The sequence below is a fragment of the Ascidia mentula genome, chromosome 5 (genome assembly GCF_947561715.1).
Source record: "Ascidia mentula chromosome 5, kaAscMent1.1, whole genome shotgun sequence".
NCBI classification, from domain to species: domain Eukaryota; kingdom Metazoa; phylum Chordata; class Ascidiacea; order Phlebobranchia; family Ascidiidae; genus Ascidia; species Ascidia mentula.
This window is the reverse complement of record NC_138570.1, coordinates 15,045,509-15,073,380: the sequence shown is the minus strand read 5'-3', so window position 1 is coordinate 15,073,380 and position 27,872 is coordinate 15,045,509. Positions and strand designations below refer to the sequence as shown.

The following is a 27,872-nucleotide window of genomic DNA, read 5'->3' as shown; positions in this document are numbered from 1 at the left end:
GGGTCACCGACCACAGGAAGTGTTGTGGGCAAAAAATTAAATCACCCAGTGTGGGTAATAATGCTGATAGCCTTCAAAACTTGATTTGGGGGATTTAATACTGATATGGGGCCTTAAAATCTTTAGCCTTGGGGCTGAAAATTTCTCCTTTCTTTAGGTTTTGAAAAAATCCAATCTTCCAAGTAATATTTAGGATTTTATTCTTACCAAGTGCCAATATGGAGACACAAGGCAGGCAACGTTAACTTCGATGCTATTCACATAAGCAGTTAAGTGGCAACCGATACAAATTGAATAGAATGCCACAGTACATGCGAAAAGTGGTCAGAGAGGAAATGGCCACGTCATTTTGGGCGTATGAAACAACGTTGTTCAACAACATGAAAGGCAAAGCTAACTTGTGTTGACATGGCTAGACTTCAGCCAACACCAGCATAGACGATATACTGGAAATTACACAACACAACAACCAATTTGGCTTTAGTGCACAACAATATTACCTTAGTGCATTAATTAGTTGTGTTAATTATAAATTCTTTGCAAGGCAGACATAATAAATTTTCTCCTGTCACATAGCAGTTAAATAAAAATTAAAAGAAATTAAAAACATTAGGCTGTGTTTATCATTAGTGATGGAAAATTACAGCTTTTTTGCACACTTTTAGAATGGTCGCGGCTACTAGCTTTTCAGTCAGTTAGTCATTTCATGTTTGAACACCTCTTGTTTATGCATTCAGGACAAAATTAGTTGCATAAGAATAGCTTTAGCTGCTCTCCAAGGGGCGTTTCCCTGGTTGGACATTATTTTGGCAGTTATTTACAATTAATTACTGACACTAAAAAGGAAACCAAAAAAGTTCATGCTCACAATATTTACACATGATTTCCCTGTTTTGTGTCTTTGGTCAAATTTTTGTCTTATGCCAAAAGCCACAAATTTTGAATTGTTCTGCAATTGGATGTTAAAAAAGCTGCTGTTAATACAGTGATGTCAGAGTTTTTTTGTGATGTCAGAGTTGTGACATTTTTCTTATTTTGTCCTCCAGGTTAACTGCTGGGCCTCTTTTTTGTCCAAGGCCTAATTTGATCAAGTGTGTCCAAAATTAGCTCTGTCTTTTCCACTATTGCAAAATTTCTGTAACACGTCGCAAATTGGATTTACTTCCTTCAATGAACTTTTTCTTCCTCTCTTCAGTTACATCTGTTGCCATGCTTTTGACTTGGATTGATCTTTCATAAAAGTCTACGCTTTCTTTCAGTCGATTTGTTTGCTCGCAAACAATGCCATAGTCATTTAACAAATGCCCAAATGCTACATACTTTGCTGAGTTTTCACCAAACTGTTTCCTCATTATATCAAGTCCATTTTTAAGTGTATTTTCCCTTGACGAAACTTCTTCGATTAAATCTTGACTCCATTCAATCCTGACCAAACACCAAACTTCACATAAGCATTTATTTTGATCTTCTGCATTTTTGATATTTCGTATTTTGAGCCTCATCTTTTCCATGAGTGGGATGACATGATCGCGAACTACTTGCTTGTTTCCAATTTTTTCAAAATATCCTGATGCTTCCAGCCATTGTTTGTTCGCCAAACACAACCCCCATACACAGTCCTTCACACCCTCTGTTGCTTCAATCCCTTCCTGGTGTTTCAGATAAAATTCTGCTGCAACATCATGAAATAAAATTGATTCCAAACAGTATCCTTCTTTTCTCATTTCATGCCCAGCTGTTTTCAAAGTTTCTGCAGTTGCCGCAAGCCCTTCAAGTAAGCTTAAAAGTTGGTTTCTTGTTTCATTTGTTTTGGGATAATTTCTTTTTTTCAACAAATCCACATAATTTTGAAGAAGTGAAGTTAAATTGATGTTTTCATCTAAAAGAAAAACAAGTTTAAAATTTATGACAGAGTTTCTTTTGCACTTTTTTAGAAAAACCAAGCATATTCCCTTATTTTAACCAGTTCCGATATATATACTTTTATTGTACTGAAGATATGTCAGTCATTGCAAATGATGATTTATTATTTGCCAATATTACAAAATTTAAAGAAATTTTAGGAAGTTATATTTTGTATCCAATTATAATCTTGCTGTCATGTCAAAAGCCTGAAGGAATAAATTGCAATTTCTTATCAGCAGTTTATTTGGATTAGAAATAATGATCAAAAAACCAAATATGGTCACCTTGATCTTTTTTTTCAAACATTTGGAAAATAGTGTCCAGGATTTGTTGCTTGGATCTTTTAAAACCTGCACAAGACCAGCTATTAAACCTATATTCAAGATTCTTTGTTTGTATGCAGCATGATTTTGGGTTTGGGTCAAGCTATTTAAAGAAATGTAAGGTTGTTTGGACTTTTTAATGCCAATCCATGGAAAGGGAAGAATTTCAAAGAAATGTTACTGAAAACATTAAAAAATCTAGAAAATGAAAAAGAATGTTTTGTGTTGCTGCCATATTGTTTTAATGTGCCAGAGTAACAGACTATTAGAATAAAAAACATGTTTATAGAAACATTAAAGACTGCAATATTTATAATGAAGTATGTTTTGTTGAGAGAAAATGCCCTTCTTGTCCTCTGTTATTAAGAAAGCTGGCATCTAACATTAAAACTGGTGATGCATGGTGGTCAATTTAAGGGTTGAATAAGCAGGGAGACGACATCTCTTACTTGGATGATTTTTGTTATGTTTTGTGAAGTTTTAGTGCATTTTCTGACATCTTTAGTCAGCTAGTCATTTGGTGCTGGGTGATGTAAAAAATGTTTAGTGGAATTTTGCTGAAAATTTAAACACAGAAGTAAACAACAGTCGTTTGTGATTTGGTGTTAAGCCCTTCTCATTTTACGGTTTGAGTAGTATTAGTTGACTTCATTGGCAATATGATTTGTTTTGGGCAAAAAGGCGAATCACTCAGTGTGTGTGTTATTGCTGATAACCTCTAAAACTTGAATTTGGCAATAATGCTGATTCAGTGCATAAATTCTGCCTTTCTAAAACAAAATTTAACCGCATATACTTTGTTTGTCATATGAAATAAGGTAAATAAGAATAGCTTAGCACTTCATAGTTGTGATACTAAGTTGGTGTTGTAATTGGCTGCAAGAAACAAAGCACACCAGAAATGTAAGGGTTATGAAACTAGTTGACTTGAGATTCGTTTACATTGCCAACAAACTTATGAAACTACCTGACAGACTTTTCTACAACCTATTGTTTGAACAGCCCTGCTCTATATTAAATTTGAGCAAACAATCATGTGTTAACCTGATTCCACAAACTTTAACACTGGCAAGTAGCAGTTAATAGCATTAAAATAAAACTCAAAAAAGGTACTACCAGTGAAAATGTGGCCATACGATTTTTCAAAATAATATATAATTTAAAGTTGTTAGGTATATAGGCTTCATGGCCCAGGCATGTAGCCTAGAGGAATGTAGCCACTTTCTACTTCCTTAAGAAATCAACCTTAAAAAGTACAACCTCACTAGGAACTTAAAAATTTTCAGATCTCATTCCGACTTGTCAGGAAAAAGTGACTGTTCCAGTTAGGCTGCAATGCCTGGGGTGCGACAGACTTTTACCAAATTTGCAGTTAAATTTTGGGAGAACAAAAACATTTTATTTGTTTTATGGTTAAGTATATATAGACACTGCATTAATATAATTTTACAATAATTTTGTGCAAAATTGTATGCGCCCAAAACAAAATGCCACCCGTTCCCCTGCGTCAAATCTGATTTTCAATTTTTGTTGGCCAACTTTTGAATTTTTGGAACTTTTACAATTTTTTTAATGTATCCCTGTCCTAAAAGTTATAGTTACAATATTATTTTACCTTTATCTTGTTGCTCATCTGCTTTGGTGTTTAATGAACCTTATAACAAAAATATAGTTCAAGAAAGTTGATTTTTTTTTTTAATTTAGAAAGCAGAAAATTGGAACTACTTAAGCACACCACATTATTTTAATGCCAGTTGGAGACAGAGAACAATTCCTATTTGTTTACTTTTTGTTGACTGAATTTGCAACATAATTATATAAAACTAAGACTGTGCAATTACGCACTTGGGTTATAATCTGCTAGCTCTAAAACGGGACATAAACATAATTTACAAATGAGTGTTTTTCTCTATGGGTATATTCAGTCATTGTTAACTATGACACGTGTTTGTCACCTCCTGTATAGTAGTTTGTTATATTCACATCACCCAGAACTCCAACTATGCTACCAGCTATGTTGGCTCTCTGTGTTGATAATTGCAGTGAAGGACCTGATTAAAAAAACCTAAGTTAACATAAATCAAGCCAGAAACTGTTTTATTCTCTGATCACTTTGAAGCATGCTGCAGAAATGAGTTACTTTGGACAATAATACCAGAATGTTATTGAGAAATTAGTTGTTCAAACACACTTCCTACCTGGTCTCTGTGGTTTAGTTTCAAAATCGGCAACACGTTTTGTATCTGGCATTGGTTTCCTCTGGGCTTCAGGGTTCGACATGATGAGTGGTCGAGTGTTGGCTGTAGCTTCTTTCAAATTTAAAGCAATTATCCATCAAAATAAATGACAAAAAATATAACTGCAAACAAGAAAAAAACTATTTCAAAATAAAACATGAATTGAAGTCAATCCTATCATTAACATAATTTCTTTTCATATAGTTGCAAATAACACAAAGACCATATCACCAAAATATCCACCACCGCCAACAACTGGCTTCGGTTGTTTATCAGAATTAATTTCACACAACAAGGCTGGTAGCAGCAACATCCTACTACTACAGGATGTGCATACATTCACAAAGTTAAACTGCCCTTGTTTGCTAAGTTTGGCCGTTATCTATTTTGCGATGCCAATTATCGTTGCGCAGACGACTGTACACGCTAACTACAGGTTGCGCTATTAGGCAAATATAAAAATATTCCACCAAAAAACAAATTAAGATAAGTTTTGTGACAATGCCGGGTCGATTTTAAAAATGTTAATCACTAATAATTTTCCAATTCAATGAAATTATACAAGAAAGAATTTTTAATAGCTTACTTTGTCGACTGTGTAGGTCTACCTACTAAGTTCGCTGAACTTCACACTGTAAACCAATTTGGGTAAAATTACAAAGGCAACTTTGGGTACAATGTTAACATACCCAAAGTTTTTGGGTAAAATGCTGCTTTACCTTTATGATTTATACCCAAAGGAAAGTTACCCAATTAATTATACCCAAAATTATTGGGCTTACTGTTGTTTACCCAAAAGTGTTTGGGTAAAGTGATGCTTGTACTGTACCCAAAATAATTGGGTTATTTTTTTTGTTTTATTTTACCATACATTATCAATTTTGCAAACAAGTCTGAACCTTACATCGTCGGTATGGTTTGCATACATGTCAGTTTAAGGGCTATCTAGCTTATAAAGAAAGAATGACAAAAATTTCATTCATACGGCATAGCTACAAATCGCTTTACGCCGTTAGAACTTTTGTTTGCACCACTCGCTGCTGCGAAATGTTTTTGACACCGGTTGATTACGTAATGCTGCGATAGAATTAAAAATAGTTTATTTGTATTATACTCTTACTATGGTGTATTATCCTCATAATGAGCTCATAATAAATCTCAATCTTGTGAAAATAAACCACTTGAATTATCTGAATTTTATTGAAATCTGCTCGACGAAACAGATTTACCATTAAAACTATAAAAAAAATTCTAATTTACAATCCTTCAACCGTGTGAAGTACAAAAACTTTTTTAAAACAATTCTTGTGTTTCAAAATTATTTTTTTAAAGTTCAAACAATGTGCGCGTCACGCCTGACTGCTCACTGAAAAGGGCGCCAAACTAACTTGCCTCCCCAGTCTTAGTTCTTTGAACTTCTTTGTCTCTACCTGTGCGAACTTGATTACCGAACGTTTGGGCGCGCCTTTTTCTTAATTACAGGTAGTGTTGTAAGCTGTTTCGTGTATCATTTTGTGAGTTAATCAAAAAAAGTGAAAAAGACTTAGTATGGATTTAAGCATCCAGGGTTTAATTGATTTTGTCAAGACTACTCTGGAAGATGTCCCACAAGGGGAAGTTCTTCAAATAAATGCTGAAATTGAGAGTAAGTTTTACATATACTTCTTTAAACGTGAAAAAATTGCCAAAGCTTTGATAAATTACACTTAACTTGGAAAAGGTAGGCTATAAGCTATATATATATATTTTGCAGACCATGCCGACATCTAAAGAACGAGGCGTTTAGATGCTTTCTTGGAGCAGTACAAATCAGCTCGTCTTGGACTAGGTGCAACAGATGGCAAGGTTAGAGTGAAGTATAACTTACCAAGTAATTCAATAACCATGCTTATTTATTTACATTTCACAGGCATTTTGGTACAAAAATATATCAGACCGATTAAATGTGCATGCTAAAAAACAGCGGAAGTGTCGTGGGTACCCCTAAATCAAAAGAGCATATAACAACCCTTCTTTAAAGCGAAGAAAGGTTTCTCATCAATCAAATGAAGTACATACACGGGGCGAAAACTTGTATGACGAGGCAAAAGAAGTATGGATTTAAACTTTTTAAAGCTTTGTTATGATGGATTTTTGACTTGATTATTTTAGATCCTGCTGCATGAATTTAAAAAAACAACTTTGCTGCGCAATAAGAAACTTATTGCAGAAAAAATGGAGGAAACATTTTGTGTCCGCAAAAACTTTGTTTTGGAAAATAATCCTTCTCTTATGACATTAATAAAAGAATGGCCAGCTTTAACTATGTACAACAAGGTATGTTAATTGTATTTTAATGTATTTTTGTTACATATACATCAAAGCCACATATTGACAAGTCAGAGCTCCACTGCTGATTCTTTAAATCTTCGTCTGACTTGCCAATTTGTAGCGGCTTTGAACCATAGCTTGACTGCGGTACTGTAAATTTATGGACTGAATTTAATGTAATTTCTATTTCTTGTAGTTGCTTCGTGAATTTAAAAGAAAACAAAATTTTACTGATGAAGCTGCTTTGAACAGCATTGCCAAAAACTTGTTTCAAACAATTATTAAATATTCTTCGGGAAAACCAAACAAAACATCCTATATGAAAAAAATATTGGACTTTTTGCCATTTGATGAGAATGATTGCTTTGCTGGTAAGCCTGAAAAAACTATCACTTAAAAAGGTTACAAAATTTTTGTTTTTGTAGATGTTCACTTTATGGTTAGAAGATTACTTTTGTGTACTTAATCGAAGTCCAATACAAAACAGCAAGTTGGCAGGAGTGGTATTTGCTAGATTTGTGCCCTGTAAGTATAAGCAATCATATTTCATATTTTCATGGAAAATTTTTGTTGTTGTTTGGGTCATTGGCCAGGTCATTAGTGTGAGGGCAGTTTTTGTATTGACCTAATGTACTCATTTTATATCCACAAGACTAGCAAGGCTATTAGCTTCCAAAAAGTTATTCTGTGCATAATTATTTAAAATTGGGCATAGTGTAAAAAGTACAATTTAGGTATTGGAAAGCAGCATCCTTATTATTTAGCACAGGCCAATAGTAACCGAGTATGTAACTAAATTGTTTTACTATTTAGATCAACACAACATTTGAAGATATCAGGGCCGATTTTGGAGATCGGCAACAAACTGTGTTGTTTGTATATGGAGACATTTTCTTGCCGCAAAAAAATGCACTTTTTGCGGAGAAGAACCCTGTGCTCAGTGTGGACAGCATTTCTAAAGGCATCATAGCTTTATTTGCTGTGTATTATATTCTCAATTATCAATACTGCCCACATATAACCAAAACACTGCAATTTCTTCAGACATATTTGCTTAATATTCCTGAAAACTCAATGTATGATTCAGTGCGGGAGTTAAAACTTCAACTTGACAAACTAAGCCTGTGGTTATTTGTGTTGACTGTAGTTATTTTAAATGTTCATGTTCTTTCTACAGAATGACAAGAAACAATAAATGTGATTCTTCGAAAAAACAAGCTGTGCAATATCTATGATTAATGGGCAAAAAATGACACAGATTCTGGGCATAGTGAATTCAAACCCAAAATAGTGACCAGATAAAATTGGGTCGAATGTGTTTCTACCCAAAGATTATTGGGTAAATCTATAGGGTAAGAAGATATTTAACCCAAAAATTTTTGGGTTTGAATAACCCAAAAAATATTTTGGGTTTCCCAACGAACAGACCCAATTTTTTTGGGCTTTTTTGACCCAAACTGGTTTACAGTGCAGGCTTCCTATATTTTTCCTGTATTGAGACTGGCGTCATAACACGTTTTAGTTTTGTTGTACAACAACAAAAGAAAAAACGATGTTTTCCTATGGTAACGGGCAGTTTTTGTTGATGTTGTTGTTGAGCCGACTACATACAACTTTAAACTCTATTGATCTTCAAATCATTATAGGTATTAACTTGTCTACACACATTCGCCTGTTATATTTGTCGTATATTGCCCGCCATTTTTTGTTTATTGGCCATAAATACTTCTTTCTAGATATTACAAAATCTATTTAAACCTTTAACATACGCCATGACTAATACATGTACTAACACTTAACTTTGCTTACTGCTAATTAATCTCAAGAAACAAATAGTGTTTTTAACGCCGCAAACGTGACACAAACATATTTTCATGGCGGGTTTGAACTTTGGCTTCTCAAGTTTCCCGATTTGTTTGATCAGAAAACATAAAAGTGAAGCTGAATGCGCTGGAACTATTGACGTCACGGCTGACAAACAAACCTTATGTACACGAAGGACAGATGACTTTTTTCAACTCATATCGTTATTAATTGTAGCGAAATTGAAACAAGGCACAACTAATGTTTTTCTTTGTACTTTCTTAGATTATCTTTGTTGTTTTTATCAATTTTCCCTTCGTATTTACTTTTATTTTCTAGTTTTTTTTCTATTTTGGCCACATCCCGTACAAGTCGCTAATTGGTTAATTGGCAGGTGCAAGTAGTGCTGCGTGAACAATCTGTTAGTCTTGAAATGGGCGTCGCGCTGCACAGTGTTTTTTATTGTCGCCAAGCGAGTATTTTGTCATTGTTTTTGATCGATATTTTATGTTTTTATGTATTGTTATGTGAAGTTAGGAACACAAATCACGTAACTCATAATTCTGTGAACAAAAATACTGACCCATACTGTGATTAACATTGTCATGTTTGAAAAACGTTTCGGCAAGAACTTATGCCATCATCAGTTTGACTGACGCGGTTTGTGTAGCTTCATCCTGATTATCTCGATATTGTACCAGTGCGCATCAGAAACATAGGAAGTGAGGTGGAATCGTTTACTTTACTCGACTCAAAAGCTAATCAGACGTTTTGTGAACGGCAACTGACTGAGCTGCTACACGTGACACCTGAAGCAGGTGAACGCTTCAAGATCACCACAGTGACAACTATACCGGTCGATACACATTCGTGTCACACGACGTCATTCCTAAAAGTGCATATGACACGGTCATGACGACTATGCGTAAAACTAAAGGTACATCTACAACAAACATATATCCAAAGTTTTCCGGTTATACGTCAACTAAAACATGCAGAAAACTGCACGAAAAGTAGCGGCGACCAAAAATAGTGAACCTTTTTCGCTGTGGCGAAATTGACATCACACAAGGCGCTCGTGTCGAAAATATTCATTGTTTACACAGGAGAAGGCGCCTTGGATTGCAGATATCGAATAGTTTCAAACATAGGAGAATTCACAGACCTCAAAGGTCAGGACAAGGTTTTACACCAAACAAAAATATGTCACAGTGACGTCACAAACCAAAGGCTTATTTGTCCTTGATTATCGGAAGACCAAAGGGTATCGCAGCAACGACATTACTCACTTCGATAAGACGGGAAGGTGCGTTTCTTTGCTCAGTGACTACATGACGTCATTTTGGGTGTGATGTCATAACTTTAACCTCACCTTTGTGCTGACTTCAATTTGATGACATTTCTAGTTACGAACTATATTGCGAAAAATACATTAGTGGTTGATTGTGGCGAATTAAATAAATCATTTGTGTATAAGCTGCAGACAGGTGGCCACTGTTTCGACCTAAAAGGTCTCATCAGTGCAGCTGGTGTGACTATCAGACGACTTTGCTGGCCAAACGGCCAAGCAAGCTCAACCAATAGTGCCGTCAGGCCCCGTGTCACAATATTCATATGATAAGCAATGTGGAGCCAATAAATAAATCATTCTTGACGCGAACTTGTAGGCAACGCTACTGTCGGACAAAAAGTGGTACTATGACAGAATAACAGTGTTGTGGTGCACAATCAGCTAATTTGAAAAGCCTCGAAAATTCAATTAACCTATTATATCTTTTGCTGCGAGTGGACATAACGACAATGCTAAATTGACGGTTTGTCTCTGTCGTGTTTTCAAACGTTGTGTGTCACGTTAGCGATCATAAATGACATCAGGTGCAGTTTCTCGCTAAACACTTCTGGAAGAGATTCGTGCGAGAACACGTGCCGTTCATCACTGCTCGTCCAAAGTGTCATGATTCCCAACGAAAAATAATGTGTCCTATATTTGTGGGCGAATCCGAGTGTCGTTCGATATGCTTGATCGGTCGAACTAAAACTAAAGGAGTTCGCACGGTATTCGTTCGGGCGAGCAGAGGTGTGTTTCGGCGCCCTGTCGCAAACCATTTATGGCTTTTGAGCTGTGCGTAGTCTCCTGCCTGTTACAATGTCTGAATGCAAAGAGTCACGCCTTTTCGACTTCCAAAGGTTTTGCAACAATAAATCCTTTGACCAAAGTAAGGGAGGCGTGACCTAAATAAGGCTCCTCTGATTTAAGGTTAAAAGTCACCAGAATAAGTTAAAAAAACTAGCTAGTTGAATTCAACACAACCTCACAGTAGGGCAGTTGAGCACAGTTTAGATACGATATGAAGTAACAGTATTTTTTCGTTTTTTTAGCTTATCGAGATATGCTAAATGTATCAAAGTGAGATTTGTTGTTGATACGTCATTATTGTTACTGATTTAGCGTTGCGAATGTGCTCTACTTTTAGGTTCTTTTTCGTGTTATAATTAATGTGCAAAATACAAATCCACAATGGAAAGGCCCAATCCACAATTCTGAATTAAAAACGTGTCTAACAACCGATTGCGAAACTTGATTTTTGCCCCATAGCGATATTTAGTGTTCTGCGTATTGTCGTTGTTCGTTGTTTCTGATAGTGGCTGTGTAGAAATCAGTCATATACAGAAATTTGCATGTATTCCTAAAAAAAGTACAGAATTTCGATGAAAAGAATCTTCCAGTTATTGTGACACAACTCTTATCTATAGCTAACAAATCCTATCTATTCTTATGGTAGTGTAGCTGAGGAGGAAGCCAAGGAGATGGTCAAAGTTCAAAGGACTTTCATGATCACCCGACACCCGCTGGAACGACTGGTGTCCGCTTACTTCGATAAGTTTTCAAGTTTGAACTATTACCAACGCGAGGTGGGGATTCCCATCGCTAAAAAACAGGCTCCTGATTTTCTTCATGGAATCGGGTGAGAGTATTGATAGTAGCATATAGTTGCAACTTGAGTAGGTTTAATTTACTGGTTCCAGCACATTTCGGTTTTGTAAATTCCCTGAGAAATGTCTCGCGCGCATTTCTGGAAGACCTAACCCTGAAGTTTTGGTTGTGATTGTAGTTGAAAGTCCCAACTCTACCTTATAACCCTGATAAAAAAATGTTTATAAACGTCGAACTGCGCGCAAATCTGACGTTCTCTATTGTCCTGTCGTCGTTCTTGTCGCCACGCAGCTTTGGTTACAAAGTCATCCAAACCCCACGTAATGTGACGTATATCTTTCCCATCACGATGGTTGGACTATATCCGTTTTTGGAGATTAACCGTGAATTTATCACCTAAAAAAATCAAGGGTTATTTATAATTTATTTTAATCGGCAAAAAATATAAACACAAAATATTTTGACAATTGCAAAATTTTGCCAGGATTGAAACTTTAAAATCAAAGCAAAATTCGATGGCAACGTTGTAGCAGACACTATAATTCTTATATCATAATATAACATGCTATTAAAAAATATTTGGTGTTTAATGTAATTCTCAATATATCTACGTACGTCTCAATTACTGGTGGCAAAAAGAGTGTTAGTGCAAACAAAAATCTTGCAAATGATTTCCGATTGCCAAACTAGCTTGTTTAGGCGGTCTTTTTTGGCTAAAGCCTGAGAGCGATGTTCAATCGGCCATAGCAACGCAAGGAAACGCGACGAAGCGGAAAACCACAGCGCACAGGGGAATAGCTTTCTCGCAAAATACCAAGATCGTGATGTTTCAGTTAAAGTCACTCCATATACTTCATCTCCAATGTCTGCTTTCCTCTTTTCGTCTGTTCTTTTTTGTTTACCCTTTCCACATTGCCGCCCTTTTCGATCTTTACTATACTTCCAATACAAAAGAAAAACTTTCGAAGAAATTCTCCACATTTTGCATACAAAAAATATACCAGGATATTTGTTTATTGTAGAGTTCCTTTGGCCACAGGTGGTTTGGAAGCGTTACTGAACTCATCGCAGTTCACTCAACTGGAACAGAAAAAGAAAAATGACGTAATCGCGTACCGTCGCACTCTTCAAACTGGCGAAATTTCTTTCCAGCAATTTATCAGGTTAGTTCCAAATGCTGTTTGTCTTTGAAGTTTTACGTTCGTCGTGACTTGCATCCAAACCAATTGAAAAATGGTTTTAAAATGCTGATTTGGATATTATCCCGAACTGGTTAGTTGTTTTAGAGCAATATTAGTTGTGCTGATCAACTGATGGATAGCAAAGTTTAATTTTATTAAATATAACAACGCTTTCAATGGCAGTTCGTTAAAAATATGGGTAGTATGCCTTATTTTGGGCAATGAAGCATTATAACTTAAAGACATATATCTGTAAATAATTTGCAGACACGTACTCTCTTTTCAACGAGGCAAAACTGCTCACCAAATGGACGTGCATTGGCGCCCCCAAGTGTTATTATGTCAGCCGTGTTCGTTCACATACAGCATGGTGATGCGTTTTGAGAACTTGGTGGATGAATCCAACCGACTCCTCGAGTTTGTTCAGCGAGGTCGCAACACAAACATTACATTTCCCGCAGAATCAAAACCTTTTACTCAAAGCAAAACAACCGTCGATGCTCTTCAACTCATTTCAGAAGCTGATGTGAACAGGTTGAGGGATCTATACGCTGATGATTTCTTTGTTTTGGGTCATGATCCTTATCGATACAGCTGACAGAAATAGACGTTTCGTTGATTTGCAGTATTCTCTTGTGTTTTTTGGTTTATAGGCCGCCAAAATTTGGTTTCCCACCTCAATTTTGGCCAATACATGACACACAAACTAATATATTGCAACTGCAAAGTGCTAAATTGCTGTAAACAACGTTCCTGCCAGCAAATACAGAAAAAAAAAAACAGATTAAGTATACTCGTATAAAGTTTTCAATCAGGGAGACTGTTTCTTTTTACAAAGTTAATAACTTTTAATAAATGAAATATGCCAACCATTAGGTTTCCATTTTTTCCTGACAAGTGCGAGCTTGCGCATAAGTGTACCTTGGCCACAATATACCCCGTGAAAAAACTGCAGTTGGTAGAGCGTTGGGCCTAGTCCGTCCAGGGTCGAGAGTTCAAACCTCACCGGGAGCTTGATTTTTCAGCCTGTGAACCCCAAGGATTAAGCTCTATTTCAGTCACTGAAAACGGCCCCCTTTTGCCAGTCCTTTGTGGCATGTGTCACAAAGGACGCTGACCTTCCTGTACCAGTTCGATCCGTAACTTCTGCCCACTGCGTAATTCCCTTGTAAACCTCTGAAATGTAAATTTAGGCAAAAACAACGTGATTGTTGAAACTAAACTACGTCTAAACAACTATTTTTAATTAGGATATGTTTTCCTTGATGGCAAACATATTAGATGATAATATTTAAAATAATATTTAATAATATAATACTACAACATAATATTTAATTTTTGCTTGCAATGGCAAATCTATTTAAAGTTAAGTATTAGAAGTTGTTTTCAAAGAGTTACTTTCATAGTGTGACCGTGGAATTTGGATTTATTTGAAGCAACCAAACTCACAGAAACTATTCCAACTTCCACCTTCTTTTTCACATCCTATTTTCTTGAATCCTTTGATTCCAATACGTCTATAGGGTTCAGTTCTGCAGAGTGATCTCTGTCCAATGTAACAACCAAATAATCGTGTATTTTAAATACATAGTGTCGAATATAAATGCCGAAGATCTTGACGTAAATTTAGATTTTAATTGTTCTACATAACAAGCATTGCGCAGAAATGTTTGCTGATTTCGTTGCTTGGTTTCTCAAAGCTAGCATTGGAACAATTAAACATATATCTTTTCACCGTTGTGTTAATTAACCACATATAAAAAGTTGATTCCCGAACATTTCCTTAATCCATCACCACGATAGGATGGCTTTTGCTTTGGCCAGCACGGCCGACTGGTTACCTAACGTCATATACGGCTTATCGCAACCCATCACCTCCCAATGCTACTGGCTGCGATCCTACGACAGACGGTGATTCTCCGTGAGGAGATTACCTCAAACATGAGCGCCTGAATTGATAACATTTATGGTTTTATGTAGGCTGATGTAGGCTATACTGTTTGATTGGCCTGATGTAGGCTATACTGTTTGATTTGATTAATCTATTTTTTGAAGTCCAGCTTGTAACGAAATAATGTTTCGAGTTTGCATTTGATAGAATAATGTTGGAGAATGTGCGAATGCCACACGATGTAACATATTTACAGCACGAAAGAGCGCAATTTAGGCACCAAACCGCAAACAAAAGTTTTAATAAAACATTCATTAAAACATTTTCAACAAAGGGAGAACTGTAGCCTATATTTTTTTTGTATTTTTCAGCAAAATGGGCAAATTTAGAAGTCACGATTAACTGTTCGCACCAAGGTCACACCCAAATTTGCTGTGTTTTTTTTGCTAATGCTGGACAAATTTACACCTAAGAAAACAGTCGGGTGGACGCCAGAAGCATGCGAAGCAAAACATTGCAAATGTATGTTGTGATCGGTAAGCGCTTCTTTTTTGAATTTGTGATATTTTGTTAAAATTTGTTTTGCTATAGTTTTGCTGAAAGATTAGGAGGTTGGATGTTTTTTAATACTTTCTTCCCAGTAATAGGATCCACGTAATCGCGGTATTTATTCTTAAAACTGCGTTTTGTTCCCGGTGTAAACTCTGGGTCCCGGTGTATCAGTGTTTTTTTTGACGCGACTCTCTCGCGACCTTACGCGGCATCTATATTTTTAAAACATTTACGATAGGGAGCGCACCGCATGCATTGAGGTATATATTGTACGTACCGTATTTAAAGAATCGTTTCACATCTATAAAAACACTGACCTTGTAAGCAGAGATTGATGCTGCGCCTGAGATTCTGTGGTAGTTTAATTAGGAGGAAATGCACTTTCAGCCAAAATTCTTCATAGGTTTCAAGGCTTTGATTGTTATGAGATGCTGCATGGACGTTTAATAAAACGTGTGAAGAAAAGATTATTTGACTCCGGCTAGAACATTTTAAACCTTTCTATTATCAAACCGACGGTCATCCGCTCACTTTATTACGTAATTAGAAAACGCACGACGACTAATAACAAAGCTTCACAAATCATACATCGAATCCGGCACCGTTTAACATTCTGTCACACACACAGTCGTCAACATAGCTACTGGCCGTTTTCTTGATTTCGTTCCTCTCAGTGCCTTGTTTGTTTGTCAACTACAGTCGCCTAGTCCACTGATTTTATACAAAGGATATTTGCCTTACATTAAAAGCGTGTGTCGCCTGAAAACTACTTCAAAAAGATTTGTTTTTAGCACAATTGGTTATTTTTCGATGCTAACGGCGGTTGTTCAAAATAATTAACTGGACGTGAATATGGGAAAATTATGTTTATCGAATTTAATTAAAACCTGTTGACAAAGTTATTTGATAAGGCAACTAAGCGACACATACACTGTGAATGCAAGAAATTGGACATATGACATGGTTAATACATCCCCTGCTGCTCGAGTTTTTAAAGAAAGTTAATTGGTGTTATTGTACAGTGTGGCTCCTTTGATAATTCTTGACGGATTTGTGGAGAATTCAGGTGTTGATTCGATGACTGTTCACGTCATTCGTTGTGGTCTTCCATTTTTTTCAGTTGTTGTGATACGGTGGTGGTTGGATGAGATTTTTAATCTAATTTGGGTTGATTTCCTGAATAGCTCCATCATGTACTCTTTTAGAAATCGTAGGAGAAGTTTTGAAAACCGATTTAGCTTTTTGAAATGTGATTGATTGCGAACGTCTTCTAGTTTGTTTTGCTGGAACGCTCAAAACTGCTGTTTTTTTCTAATCACTCATGTTCACAAAGCTAGTTTGCGTTCATCCAAACTTAAATTTCCAAGGATCTCTGTACTGTGGAAAAACTTTAGTCGAGTAATGTCGAGTTTACACGGTTTAACGCTAGTCCACCTTATGTGCGTCACCACAAAAATATCTGTAAACCTGTATTGTGCCTTTGAACAGTATAAAACTTTGATGAATTTGAGACATTGAAAGGAGTGTTGGCGACCACTGAACATAAAAGATGTTTCCCACTGGACATGATTGTTGCATTGAAACTAAGGGATTTCTACCTCGCGCGTTTCTTGATCAAGGTTCTACGTCTACATTTTGCGAACAAGGTCTGATTATTAAACTTGGCCTGTAGGGATCAAAGGATTGTCCGAACTCTCTGGCAGATTAACAGCGAGTTTATCAAGGCACTACTTTAACTTTCATCGACATACCGCTCGGTGAAGGAGAACCGTTGTTGTTGTCTGTTCCCATCAACAAAATTACCAGGTCACCAGAAAGAATTCCTGAAGAAGCTTGCTGAGTTCTCTCCTCCCAAGGATTTGCGTCGTTAAGAAGGAACCGTGACGATACTGATCGGTGAAGGCCTGAGCCTATTGCACTGTTAAAGTACATCGACAGAGAGATGTTTTTGATGCAACAACGAAAATCATCGGTTGCCATGCTGACTAATATTGGCGTGCCTGTGTTGAAAATAGCCGAGTTGGAACTTATCAAGTACGAGCAGTAAAAAATCTTTGCTTCGCATCTTTCTGCAACTATGGTAGCAGCAAGGTGAAACATTATGGTTGCATATTTACCTGCCCTAAATCATCTGGTGGTTGTCCACAGTCTGTCAACTGATTCGATTATAGCTGTCCTTGGTTGTTTTATTGGCATATGCGGAGCACCGAATCACATCTTCAACGATAATGGAACAAATTTCGTTGGTGCCGAGAAAATCGCTGCAACCAACTTCAAATAACCGAATTTCTGCTTCAAAGACAGATTTCGTATTCATTTCAACCTCCTGCTGCATGCCACATGGGTGGCCTTTGGGAACGCATGATTCGTTCCTTTTGACGAATTATTTACTGCTTCCCACGTGATGTGCAATGAAACCATGGAGACCTTGTTTGTGGAACTTAAATCCGTAATCAACTCTAGGCACTTTGTCCCGGTGACATTTGATCACAGAGACGAAGAATCGCTGACCACGAACATCTCCTGCTTATGAGAGAATCCTCCTACCTACCGCCGGCGATTGAAGAGAAGAAGGATTGCTATACAAGACGGCGTTGGCGTCAGGTGCAGTTTCTCGCTGACCACTTCTGGACGAGGTTCGTGCGAGAATACCTGCCGGTTATCACTGCTCGTCCAAAGTGACATGATTCCCATCGCAACTTCAAGAAAAATAATGCGGTCCTATTTGTGGGCGAATCCGAGTGTCGTTCGAAATGCTCGATCGGTCGAATCGTTGAGGCGCACCCTGATGAAACTTAAAGAAGTCGCACTGTATTCGTTCGGGCGAGCAGAGGTGTGTTTCGGCGCCCTATCGCAAACCATTTGTGGCTTTTCAGCGGTGCGTATAGTCCCCCGCCTGTTACACTGTCTGAAAGAAAAGAGTCACGCCTTCCCGACCTCCTAAGGCTTCGCAACAATAAATGCTTTGACCAAAGTAAGGAAGGGGTGACCTATATAAAGCTCCTCTGATTTAAGGTTAAAAGTCACCAGAATACGTGAAAAGAACTCGCTAGTTGAATTCAACACAACCTCACCAGTAGGGCAGTTGAGAACTGTTCAGACACGATATGAAGTAACAGTATTTGTTCGTTTTTTCAGCTTATCAAGATATGCTTAATGTATCAAAGTGAGATTTGTTGTTAATACGTCATTATTGTTGCTGATTTAGCGTTGCGAATGTGCTATACTTTTAGGTTCTTTTTCGTGTTATAATAAATGTGCAAAATACAAATCCACAATGGAAAGGCCCAATCCACAATTCTGGATTAAAAACGTGTCTAACGACCGATTGCGAAACTTGATTTTTGCCCCATAGCGATATTTAGTGTTCTGCGTATTGTCGTTGTTCGTTGTTTCTGATAGTGGCTGTGTAGAAATCAGTCATATGCAGAAATTTGCATGTATTTAAATTGTTTACCCAGGATTAGTAAGTCTGTTCGCACTGCTTTTGTCACAGTAACACGGGCAATACTCTCCTGAATTTCGGCTGTGGTTTCAATTTGTTCTAATTGAAAGGGACTACAATTGTTTACACGGTTTAGCACTAGTTCACCTTATGTGCGCCACCACAAAAATATCTGTAAACCTGTATTGTGCCTTTAAACTGTCTAAAATTTTGATGAATTTGAGACATTGAAAGGAGTGTTGGCGACCACTGAACATAAAATATGTTTCCCACTGGACATGATTGTTGCTTTGAAACTAAGGGATTTCTACCTCACGTGATCTAGAAAAAGGTCTCGCGACATCACGCGTTTATGCGTTCCATGGCCCTTGTGGGCGACTTACTGTCATGGTAAATGCGGTTGTGCGGCATTTTTTGAGATGTTATTTGTATTTTGGACGTTGTATCAGTTCCACACGTCTCAAAATCTTGATTGTGTTTTCACTAGTTTTATAAGTTTCGCCAGAGTGAGGTGATTGACAAGTTCCTACATTGGACAAAACAAACGGTTTTTCGATCGATTGCTGGACTGTTAGTGACTGAATAATTTGTGCGCCTGGACATTATTTAGCAATACAAGTCAAACTATAACTACAATTTAGATATTGTTTATTGTTTTGTAGAGCGACAGGAAAATTGGGCCATTGCTTCGTGACAACGCACGACGATTTGTCATCTTTCCTATTCAATATTATGACATATGGAGAATGTACAAGAAACGCAGAGGCTTCCTTTTGAACATCGGAAGAGGTGCAAAATTCTTTGCCGCTTCCGACGGGATAGTTAATGAGAATCTCGTAAGTTACTCAAATACTACACAACTTTCAACAAGCTTGTATGGTTTGGTAAAATGAATTGTTACAATTAGGTCGAACGTTTTTCTCAAGAAATACAAGTGACTGAAGCCAGATTTTTCCATGGCTTCCAAATTGCAATTGAGAATATTCATTCCGAGATGTACTCTCTTTTGATTAATACTTGCACGAGACAGTCAAGAGAGGTATGTAGTTTACATATTTCACATTAACAATATGTTAGTTTTTCAATGAATGTTGCTCTGTTTTGTGAATTCCTAATTTTGTGAAGGCATTTTGTTATGTTGACATGTTCTGCAACACGACCATAGTTTTGTAAGCCTAACATCAATCGTCAACCTTTTATCTAAAAATTACATTTTTTTTAACCATATTTTTTACAGAAAGTACCTGTTCAAGGCGATCGAAACCATGCCATGTGTCCGCAAGAAGGCTGAGTTTCTGTAAAGTATTTGCCTTCCGGGACAGCCACATACACGCTTTCCTCGAATAATTTATTGTAATGACCTCTCCGGCATACAGAGTGCTTATAAAGCGGTCGCTACGCTTCAGCGAGCACACGTGGTAATTGCAACACAAACACAATATATAACAGTGTCCATTGCCATTTATTACATTTCTATCTTCGTCTTACTAAAATAACTGGTATTGTTGTTGTTTTTCTTGTGGGAATCCAGCAATTTCGAATTGAAACGGCCGATTTTTTAATGTTTGCTACTTGAGGTCGAGTTTTACAGAGAGCAGGCGTGGGTGTCTGCAGGAAATTACATTTACTAAAGTTTTTAAAAAGTTATTACATTTACTATTGAACGCAGAATGTACACCCACAGACAATAAACGTCTTATTTGGACGCCTTATCAGACCATTATTTTGGTTAGAAACAAAATGGCACCTAATTATAAAAAGAAATGTCCCACAAATGTTGCAAAGAAAGTATTTGTTAAAAAACTGCGTCCATTATTGCTAAAAAATGTATGAATGCTATTTGTTCAACGACTTAGCACGACGATTGTTCCGTGCAGGAGGAAGGTGGGACTTATCTTTCCTCAGTCCATTGGGGGGAACAACAGATTATTCACTTACTTTAAAAATATTTTACATCATATTTTCTAAACCAATGCATGTGATTGATGTAAATTTAACTACATCTGTATAAAAAAGCTAGACCCTTGTCCCAAACCACAACCGACACTTTGGTATAAACTTGCGCTTAATATTTACCTAATGTATTTCATTTTCTTAAGTGTTCTCTAAAATGCTTACAATTTTCTTTATTAATCTGTTACGTAAAAACACCACAAAATTAGACGAGATAAACCAGACCTCGGTCTAACGATTGACTGGTCGAAAACCAACTTGATTGTTTATTTCGTTTCAAGGCGTTAATTTGAAACAAAAACAAAACAAAAAATATTTAGAGGCAGAGATATATCATTGTAATGTTTGGGAACAATCTTTGTCAGGTTGATCTGGTAATTAATCACGTTTGAGTTTTATTCAGTTACCTACATCCTTTATAAGTTTAAAATGATGTTTTGCTCTGTTTTTGCATAAATTTGAATCAATGCAGTTTGTCTTCCTAGTTTCGAAACATTACAAGGACATGTCGTAGCCATCAATTAAAAAAAAACTGTTTTCTTTTGAACTAATGCAGTAAAACACGAAATAAACAACCAAGTTTCGTGGTGCTCTATATGCCTAAATCAACAAAACGTTTACAAGAAAACACTTTACTTAAAGAAAGCATTTTACCTTGGGTCACAGGAGTTTTTAACCGATGCCTGTTGCTCTTATTGATGGTAACAATAGCCCGATGAATTGAGTTTAAATACATTAAGTTTGTTGCCGACAGAATGCTTGTTGAGTTGGACTGTCTAAAGTCGATGAATCTGAACTGACGTAGCTATTGACGACGGCGTTGCTGTGTCTTCCACCTGAGAAATAGATCGTTCAAATTAATTTCGTTTGAAACAATGAAAAGCGTGGGTTAAAGAAATGTATGCAATGCAGTTAAATGGTGAACACGCGCAACAACATGTGCAGGGACCTAAGTTTGCAGAAAGAAACACTCCGTGTTAATCTGACTCCTAAGACTATTAAAACATCTGCCAAAGAAACTACCTTTTTAATTAAAACATAAAACGATAAACAAACATACCTTGGTTTAATACACATACGATGTTTCTTAGTATGCGCGTAATTCGGTCTCTCATTCGGTCAATCTCGTTCCCTCTACTCGGTCTCTTTTCTTTTAGCTTAAGGCTGTGTGGCGGTATTTATAACATCATCGAAAATGAGAAAAAAGCGATATGGACGGATTATTAAAGAACGTCGATGAAAAATTAAAACTAAAACCGATTAGCACATATGTGCGAGATAAACCCATAGAACGAAGTGATTAACGCAGCTAACAGCTGTGCACGTATATGCAAAGTAATGAAATTGCACAATTCAACACAAAAAATGACGTTTAATCAAACAGTTTCTCTGCACATGCAGTTTATTGATCGCACGTTCCGCGACAGCAATTTGCTAACCCTGGATCACTACCGAAAACCGTGCACATCTGCGGCACGGGAAGAAAGTTACAAATTTGAGACACGTTTTTCAATAAGTTGAGGATAAGACTTTGCTAGACCAAAATAGCTGGTTCCTAACGTAAATGAATAACATTAGTTGGCCGTCAATCGACCGCTCTTTTCCGACCTACTTGTTTTATATTTCTTCTTGATTGATACATTTAAAATGGTTTGCTTTTCTGCTGCGTGGGACTTTTCAACCGCGGGTGCTGTTGGTAAGTATAGTGGGTCAGTGTAATAAGTCTCATGTGCCCTGACATTCTGTAGGATCGCATTCGAAACAATACCGCTTAAAGACAAGCGACTTGAATTGACTGATGGTCTATAGTTTTTGTCAATTTCGGCCCAAGATATTTCCAACATCTCGATCGTTTTGCCGGGAATATATGAACGACTTCTCCAGGTTGGGAAGAGAAAGGTGACGGAAATATTTTACGCGCCGAATGCTCCGCTGACATTGTTAATCTTAATGGTAACGTTGAGATTCGTTCATACACGGTTCTGATTGCGACGACCACAGCAAAGCATCAAGTGAACCCCACTTGCAACTATAACATTGAAACCGTACAATGTGTAAAGCTGTAATGATGAAAACAAACAACTCAAGCTCACAGAATGTAAATGCGGGCAGTGTTTACCCGCAAGCAAGGTAAAAGATTATAATACAAGTTCTTTCAGTGAAAGAAGGGAGCAGAAATACATAATACATCTGGATAGGTTGATTTTACGATAGGAACAGCTATTGAGGTCTAGCAAAGTTTATCTTCGCTTGGGTGTCGTCTTGGTTCCAGCGAAATCAACTGATTAAAAAACGTGTCTTAAATTCGTAACTTGAGGCACAACAGACATAAGATTATTGTCACCTAACTTATTGCATATACTCAAAAAATTAAGTTTCGGTTTTCGATAGTGATCCAGAGTTAGAACATTTCTGTCGCGGATCGTGAGATCAATAAACTGCATGTTGTTGCGCGTGTTCACCATTTAACTGCATTGCATACATTTCTTTAATCCACGCGTTTCATTGTTTCAAACGAAATTAATTTCAACGATCTATTTCTCACGTGGAAGACACAGCAACGCCGTCGTCAATAGCTACGTCAGTTCAGATTCATCGACTTTGGACAGTCCAACTCAACAAGCATTCTGTCGGCAACAAACTTAATGTATTTAAACTCAATTCATCGGGCTATTGTTACCATCAATAAGAGCAACAGGCATCGGTTAAAAACTCCTGTGACCCAAGGTAAAATGCTTCCTTTAAGCAAAGTGTTTTCTTGTAAACGTTTTGTTGATTTAGGCATATATCGCACCACGAAACTTAGTTGTTTATTTCGTGTTTTACTGCATTAGTTCAAAAGAAAACAGTTTTTTTTAATTGATGGCTACGACATGTCCTTTCGAAACTAGGAAGACAAACTGCATTGATTCAAATTTATACAAAAACAGTGCAAAACATCATTTTAAACTTATAAAGGATGTAGGTAACTGAATAAAACTCAAACGTGATTTATTACCAGATCAACCTGCCAAAGATTGTTCCCAAACATTACAATGATATATCTCTGCCACTAAATATTTTTTTGTTTTGTTTTTGTTTTAAATTAACACCTTGAAACGAAATAAACAAACAAGTTGGTTTTCGACGAGTCAATCGTTAGACCGAGGTCTGGTTTATCTCGTCTAATTTTGTGGTGTTTTTACGTAACAGATTAATAATGACAATTGTAAGCATTTTAGAGAACACTTAAGAAAATGAAATACATTAGGTAAATATTGAGCGCAAGTTTATACCAAAGTGTCGGTTGTGGTTTGGGACAAGGGTCTAGCTTTTTTTATACAGATGCAGTTAAATTTACATCAATCATAGCATTGGTTTAGAAAATATGATGTAATATATTTTTAAAGTAAGTGAATAATCTGTTGTTCCCTCCAATGGACTGAGGAAAGATAAGTCCCACCTTCCTCCTGCACGGAACAATCGTCGTGGTAAGTCGGTGAACAAATAGCATTCATACATTTTTTAGCAATAATGGACGCAGTTTTTTAACAACTACTTTCTTTGCAACCTTTGTGGGACATTTCTTTTGATAATTAGGTGCCATTTTGTTTTTTAACCAAAATAATGGTCTGATAAGGCGTCCAAATAAGACGTTTATTGTCTGTGGGTGTACATTCTGCGTTCAATAGTAAATGTAATAACAATTTTCCGCAGACACCCACGCCTGCTCTCTGTAAAACTCGACCTCAATTAGCAAACATGCACGAATATGTGAAGAATATTCTTAAATCGTCCATTTCAATTCGATATTACTGGATTCCCACAAGAAAAATAACAACAATACCAGTTATTTTAGTAAGACGATGATAGAAATATAATAAAGAGCAATGGAAATGATTAAATGTCTGCATCTGGGGTAAATTTCATGTCTTTCGCTTTTGCCATCACACCAGCTTTCTGATATTCGCCGACGCGCTATTCGAAGAAGTTGTTTTTTTCCCCTCGAGTAAGATCAACTCCATGAAATCGAACGGGTTTTCGGATTTGTAAACCTAAAACGTACAATTCGGTATTTTTCATATATGGCATCACAAATTCACAGAAATACATTTTCTTAGGACACAATAGTAAAAACATGTTAAACACAATTTTTGGACAAAAACTCCTGTAAACCAAACAGACGCGTTACAGCACTGTGTTGTGTGTTGGTTCGCCTTTCACAAACTATGTTATTTGAGTGGCGTTTGGCTCAAGTAATATAAAAAAACAGCAATTTACAAAACTATTCTGATGCATGCTTTTCTCCCAAATAAATTTATTTGCAGCAATTATGTCCATTACACTTTGGTGCGGATTTTGGATTCTGTAAGCGTTTTTTTGCATGATTAACATTGTAGGTTGGAAAGCATGGATGCGGAGCTGTGTATTAGGTGAAACTTGCCTGTTCAATGCAAACTGCATCTCCAATTATTTCATTTATTTGGGCATGAAATGGTTTGTCATCAGGCAGGCAAAATCACAATGCAAGCCCTGTACGAAACAAAAAAGCACGTTTTAAATTATTGAAAAGTTAGCAAAACGACATTTCTCAGAAACATTACAATATGAACACACAAATAAGGTCAACGCCGCATCGCTGCATAGGGTATGGGCATTTTCGACCACCACATATCCCCTTTACATGGTTGCCTTTACAATTTATACAAACCTCATCACGGCTGATGAGTTCATAGGAAAAGGTAAGACCAGGCATGAGCCTCGTTTTTTTCAGTGAGAATATTGCAGCAAAGGAATCACTGAAGACAATGCCCTCCACCGCAGCGATTGCAATCACTCGCTCATCTGCACAGGTTGACTGTTGTTAATTCATCCATTTGAGGGCCCACTCAGCCTTCTTGCGAACACATGGCATAGTTTCGGTCGCCTTGAACAGGTACTTCCTGTAACCTTGAACAGGTAATTCCTTTTTAGATAAAAGGTTGACGATTGATGTTAGGCTTACAAAACTATGGTCGTGTTGCAGAACATGTCAACATAACAAAATGCCTGTTAGGAATTCACAAAACAGAGCAACATTCATTGAAAAATTATCATATTGTTAACGTGAAATATGTAAACTAAATACCTCTCTTGATTGTCTAGTGCATAAGTATTAATCAAAAGAGAGTACATCTCCGAATGAATATTCTCAATAGCAATTTGGAAGCCATGGAAAAATCTGGCTTCAGTCACTTGTATTTCTTGAGAAAAACGTTCGACCTAATTGTAACAATTCATTTTACCAAACCATACAAGCTTGTTGAAAGTTGTTTGTAGTATTTGAGTAACTTATAAGTTAAAAACTTCGCTCATTTCTTCTCTCCGGCGGGAGGCAGCGAGCGAAGTTCCCGCCACTCGCTTCAGGACAAGCGAAGCTTTCGCTCAACCCTTTTTTCTCGCATCGAAATAGGAGAACCTTTGTCTCTTTTTTAAAATCGCGCGCTCTGCAGCCGGCAACGTGATTGGCTGGCGCAAAAGAGGAGATCGAAATTGAATTTCGCCATTCACATATTTATTGCGCGAAAACTGCGGGATATGATTTTTGAAGGCCCGAGCATTATCACTAAGTTGGACGACTGTTGATAGCGTAGGCTAGTCCATTTGAAACGTCGAAGGCAGAGATTTTGCGATTTAGTATTGAAGAGCTGCTACCGTTTTGAAGGATAAACAGTAAATTGACGATACTATGGAGAAGGAATTGAGAAGTAAGTTAATGTGTTATTTTGTATTAATAAATTATAATTAATCAGTTCAATAAAGATGGTCATCATTTATTATTTGCTGTAATATTTTGTTTGCAGCTATCCTTCCAAACTACTTAAAATTGAACCTGCAAAGTCAATGGCAAGAAGTTTTACAGCTTTGATGGGCAAAGTCAAGAATACAAAGGGCTATGTAAGTGTACTATAAATGCTGAACTTATTCTTTATCTTATATATATTTTAACATACATGCAGGAACATTATTGTGACGACAACATTCCACTTATGTACCGTGCCATAAGTGCAACATTTGTTTACATAAGAATGGATATCTAACAGGATCACCCTTTCATATCATCTGTTGTGCTGAAATACCCAGTATTTGTTGATGTTGATCAAGGTGAATTGGTGTATATGTCTTGTTTATCAAGCTACTAACCATGCATTTTTTATGTTCAACCAGATCTTGAAAGAGTATCATTGGTAAAAGCCACATGCGAACAGAATTAAGAATGTTGGTCCAACAATCCTGCCAAAGTATGGGGTTGAGGAAAAAGGCAGGCGTCAACATGGCCAAATATGCTTTGAACAAGTCCAAAGAGCTGTATGAATGGACCATACACTAGGGGGAGTTGGATGTGACATTCTCTTGGCGTTTGAAACACTTTTAGCCCTATTTTGTTTTTTTAATGTTGAATACTAACCACATTTTGCAACATTTTTGAGGTTAATTGCCTTGATATGAAAGCTAAGGGTGCAGTCCACTCTTTCAGTGTTATAATGTGATGTGTAATAACTGTATGTTCATTTATATTTACGAAAAATAAAACAGGATGTGAAAAAATGTGCATGTTGGGTGCAAAGTGAATCATTCAATAGCTTAAACGAATGAGTGAAGCAATCGCCGAAAACGCAGCAATTTAGTCATTCAATCACTCAAAACAGTGAGCGAAGTTGTTCGCTCATTTCAAACGAGCTTTTGTTTCACTCGCAGAATTTTTCGCTCAAATTTCGCTCATTTTTTTTTATCTCGTATACGAGATTCTCATTAACTATCCCGTCGGAAGCGACAATGAATTTTGCACCTCTTCCGATGTTCAAAAGGAAGCCTCTGCTTTTCTTGTACATTCTCCATATGTCATGATATTGGAAAGGAAAGATGACAAATCGTCGTGCGTTGTCACGAAGCAATGGCCCAATATCCCTGTCGCTCTACAAAACAATAAACAATATCTAAATTGTAGTTATGTTTTAAGTCCGTTTAGTTTTTACTACAGCATGAGACTTACAAAAAAAAACTGAAGTAGCAAGTTTAAGAGTAAACCAACTTACCGTTTCTTGTTTCAACTCGTTGATTTTGTTGACTTGAACTTCGCAAGGAATATTAGAGTTGTATGCCATCATGCTGGTTCCCCTACTCTCTTTTTAACTGGTTCTTTTACGAAGCTGCATGATAGTCCAGCTCGAAACGCTTTGTGCGGTGCTTCGACTGGACCAAATAAACATAAATAAAACAGCTGCGTGAAAAGCTCCCAGCCGGGTCGAAGAAAAACACCCGCCAAGTGCCCACTCCCGCTCCGGATTAAACAGAAAAGAACAACTAACAATTTTCCC

The 27,872-nt window shown here is 36.9% G+C and overlaps 3 protein-coding genes, 1 long non-coding RNA gene and 1 pseudogene across 9 annotated transcripts; 3 read left to right on the top strand and 2 right to left on the bottom strand.

Annotated features, from left to right (window-relative positions):
• Positions 1-193: 193 nt before the first annotated feature.
• LOC145901371 (uncharacterized) lies at positions 194-5,497 on the bottom strand. Of its 4 annotated transcripts, XM_082989028.1 has the most exons (7): positions 5,370-5,497; positions 5,052-5,097; positions 4,427-4,537; positions 4,184-4,279; positions 3,844-3,882; positions 2,190-2,255; positions 194-1,879 (listed from the first exon to the last, which is right to left on the bottom strand). In XM_082989028.1, the coding sequence occupies exons 3-7, from the start codon at positions 4,506-4,508 to the stop codon at positions 1,122-1,124; spliced, it is 1,041 nt and encodes a 346-aa protein (XP_082845154.1). In that variant the 5' UTR covers positions 4,509-4,537; positions 5,052-5,097; positions 5,370-5,497; the 3' UTR covers positions 194-1,121. The 4 variants fall into 4 exon arrangements, with proteins under 4 accessions (XP_082845154.1, XP_082845153.1, XP_082845152.1 ...); XM_082989027.1 differs by lacking the exon at positions 5,370-5,497 and having other exon boundaries at positions 5,052-5,222; XM_082989026.1 differs by lacking the exon at positions 5,370-5,497 and having other exon boundaries at positions 4,427-4,587.
• A 1,182-nt stretch (positions 5,498-6,679) lies between these two features.
• LOC145901386 (uncharacterized) lies at positions 6,680-7,894 on the top strand. Of its 2 annotated transcripts, XR_014402516.1 has the most exons (4): positions 6,680-6,781; positions 6,972-7,146; positions 7,201-7,300; positions 7,589-7,894. XR_014402516.1 is itself a non-coding variant. In XM_082989048.1 (3 exons), exons 1-3 carry the CDS (start codon positions 6,680-6,682, stop codon positions 7,603-7,605), a joined length of 219 nt encoding a protein of 72 aa, XP_082845174.1. In that variant the 3' UTR covers positions 7,606-7,727. The 2 variants fall into 2 exon arrangements, 1 of the variants encoding a protein (XP_082845174.1); XM_082989048.1 differs by lacking the exon at positions 6,972-7,146 and having other exon boundaries at positions 7,589-7,727.
• A 2,818-nt stretch (positions 7,895-10,712) lies between these two features.
• Positions 10,713-13,444, top strand: LOC145901379 (carbohydrate sulfotransferase 8-like). 2 transcript variants are annotated; one of them, XM_082989041.1, is made up of 4 exons: positions 10,713-10,794; positions 11,362-11,544; positions 12,536-12,676; positions 12,962-13,444. In XM_082989041.1, exons 2-4 carry the CDS (start codon positions 11,387-11,389, stop codon positions 13,290-13,292), a joined length of 630 nt encoding a protein of 209 aa, XP_082845167.1. In that variant the 5' UTR covers positions 10,713-10,794; positions 11,362-11,386; the 3' UTR covers positions 13,293-13,444. The 2 variants fall into 2 exon arrangements, with proteins under 2 accessions (XP_082845167.1, XP_082845166.1); XM_082989040.1 differs by having other exon boundaries at positions 10,741-11,544.
• A 9,773-nt stretch (positions 13,445-23,217) lies between these two features.
• On the bottom strand, positions 23,218-27,659 carry LOC145903010 (ribonucleoside-diphosphate reductase subunit M2-like; annotated as a pseudogene).
• LOC145901389 (uncharacterized) lies at positions 26,023-26,549 on the top strand. The gene is made up of 3 exons (XR_014402519.1): positions 26,023-26,261; positions 26,358-26,451; positions 26,514-26,549. It is a non-coding gene; the product is annotated as an uncharacterized LOC145901389 (long non-coding RNA).
• Positions 27,660-27,872: the final 213 nt, after the last annotated feature.

Excerpts from the sequence above, each read along its gene's own strand:
- LOC145901386 (XM_082989048.1), top strand. The coding sequence starts at position 6,680 with ATGGAGGAAACATTTTGTGTCCGCAAAAACTTTGTTTTGGAAAATAAT. Across the intron at positions 6,782-7,200 it reads CTTTAACTATGTACAACAAG|ATGTTCACTTTATGGTTAGA; the intron begins GTATGTTAATTG and ends TTGTTTTTGTAG.
- LOC145901371 (XM_082989028.1), bottom strand. The coding sequence starts at position 4,508 with ATGTCGAACCCTGAAGCCCAGAGGAAACCAATGCCAGATACAAAACGT. Across the intron at positions 4,280-4,426 it reads AACTAAACCACAGAGACCAG|GTCCTTCACTGCAATTATCA; the intron begins GTAGGAAGTGTG and ends TTTTTTAATCAG. Across the intron at positions 2,256-3,843 it reads AGATGAGCAACAAGATAAAG|GTTTTAAAAGATCCAAGCAA; the intron begins GTAAAATAATAT and ends GGTCTTGTGCAG.
- LOC145901379 (XM_082989041.1), top strand. The coding sequence starts at position 11,387 with ATGGTCAAAGTTCAAAGGACTTTCATGATCACCCGACACCCGCTGGAA. Across the intron at positions 11,545-12,535 it reads GATTTTCTTCATGGAATCGG|AGTTCCTTTGGCCACAGGTG; the intron begins GTGAGAGTATTG and ends TGTTTATTGTAG. Across the intron at positions 12,677-12,961 it reads TCTTTCCAGCAATTTATCAG|ACACGTACTCTCTTTTCAAC; the intron begins GTTAGTTCCAAA and ends AATAATTTGCAG.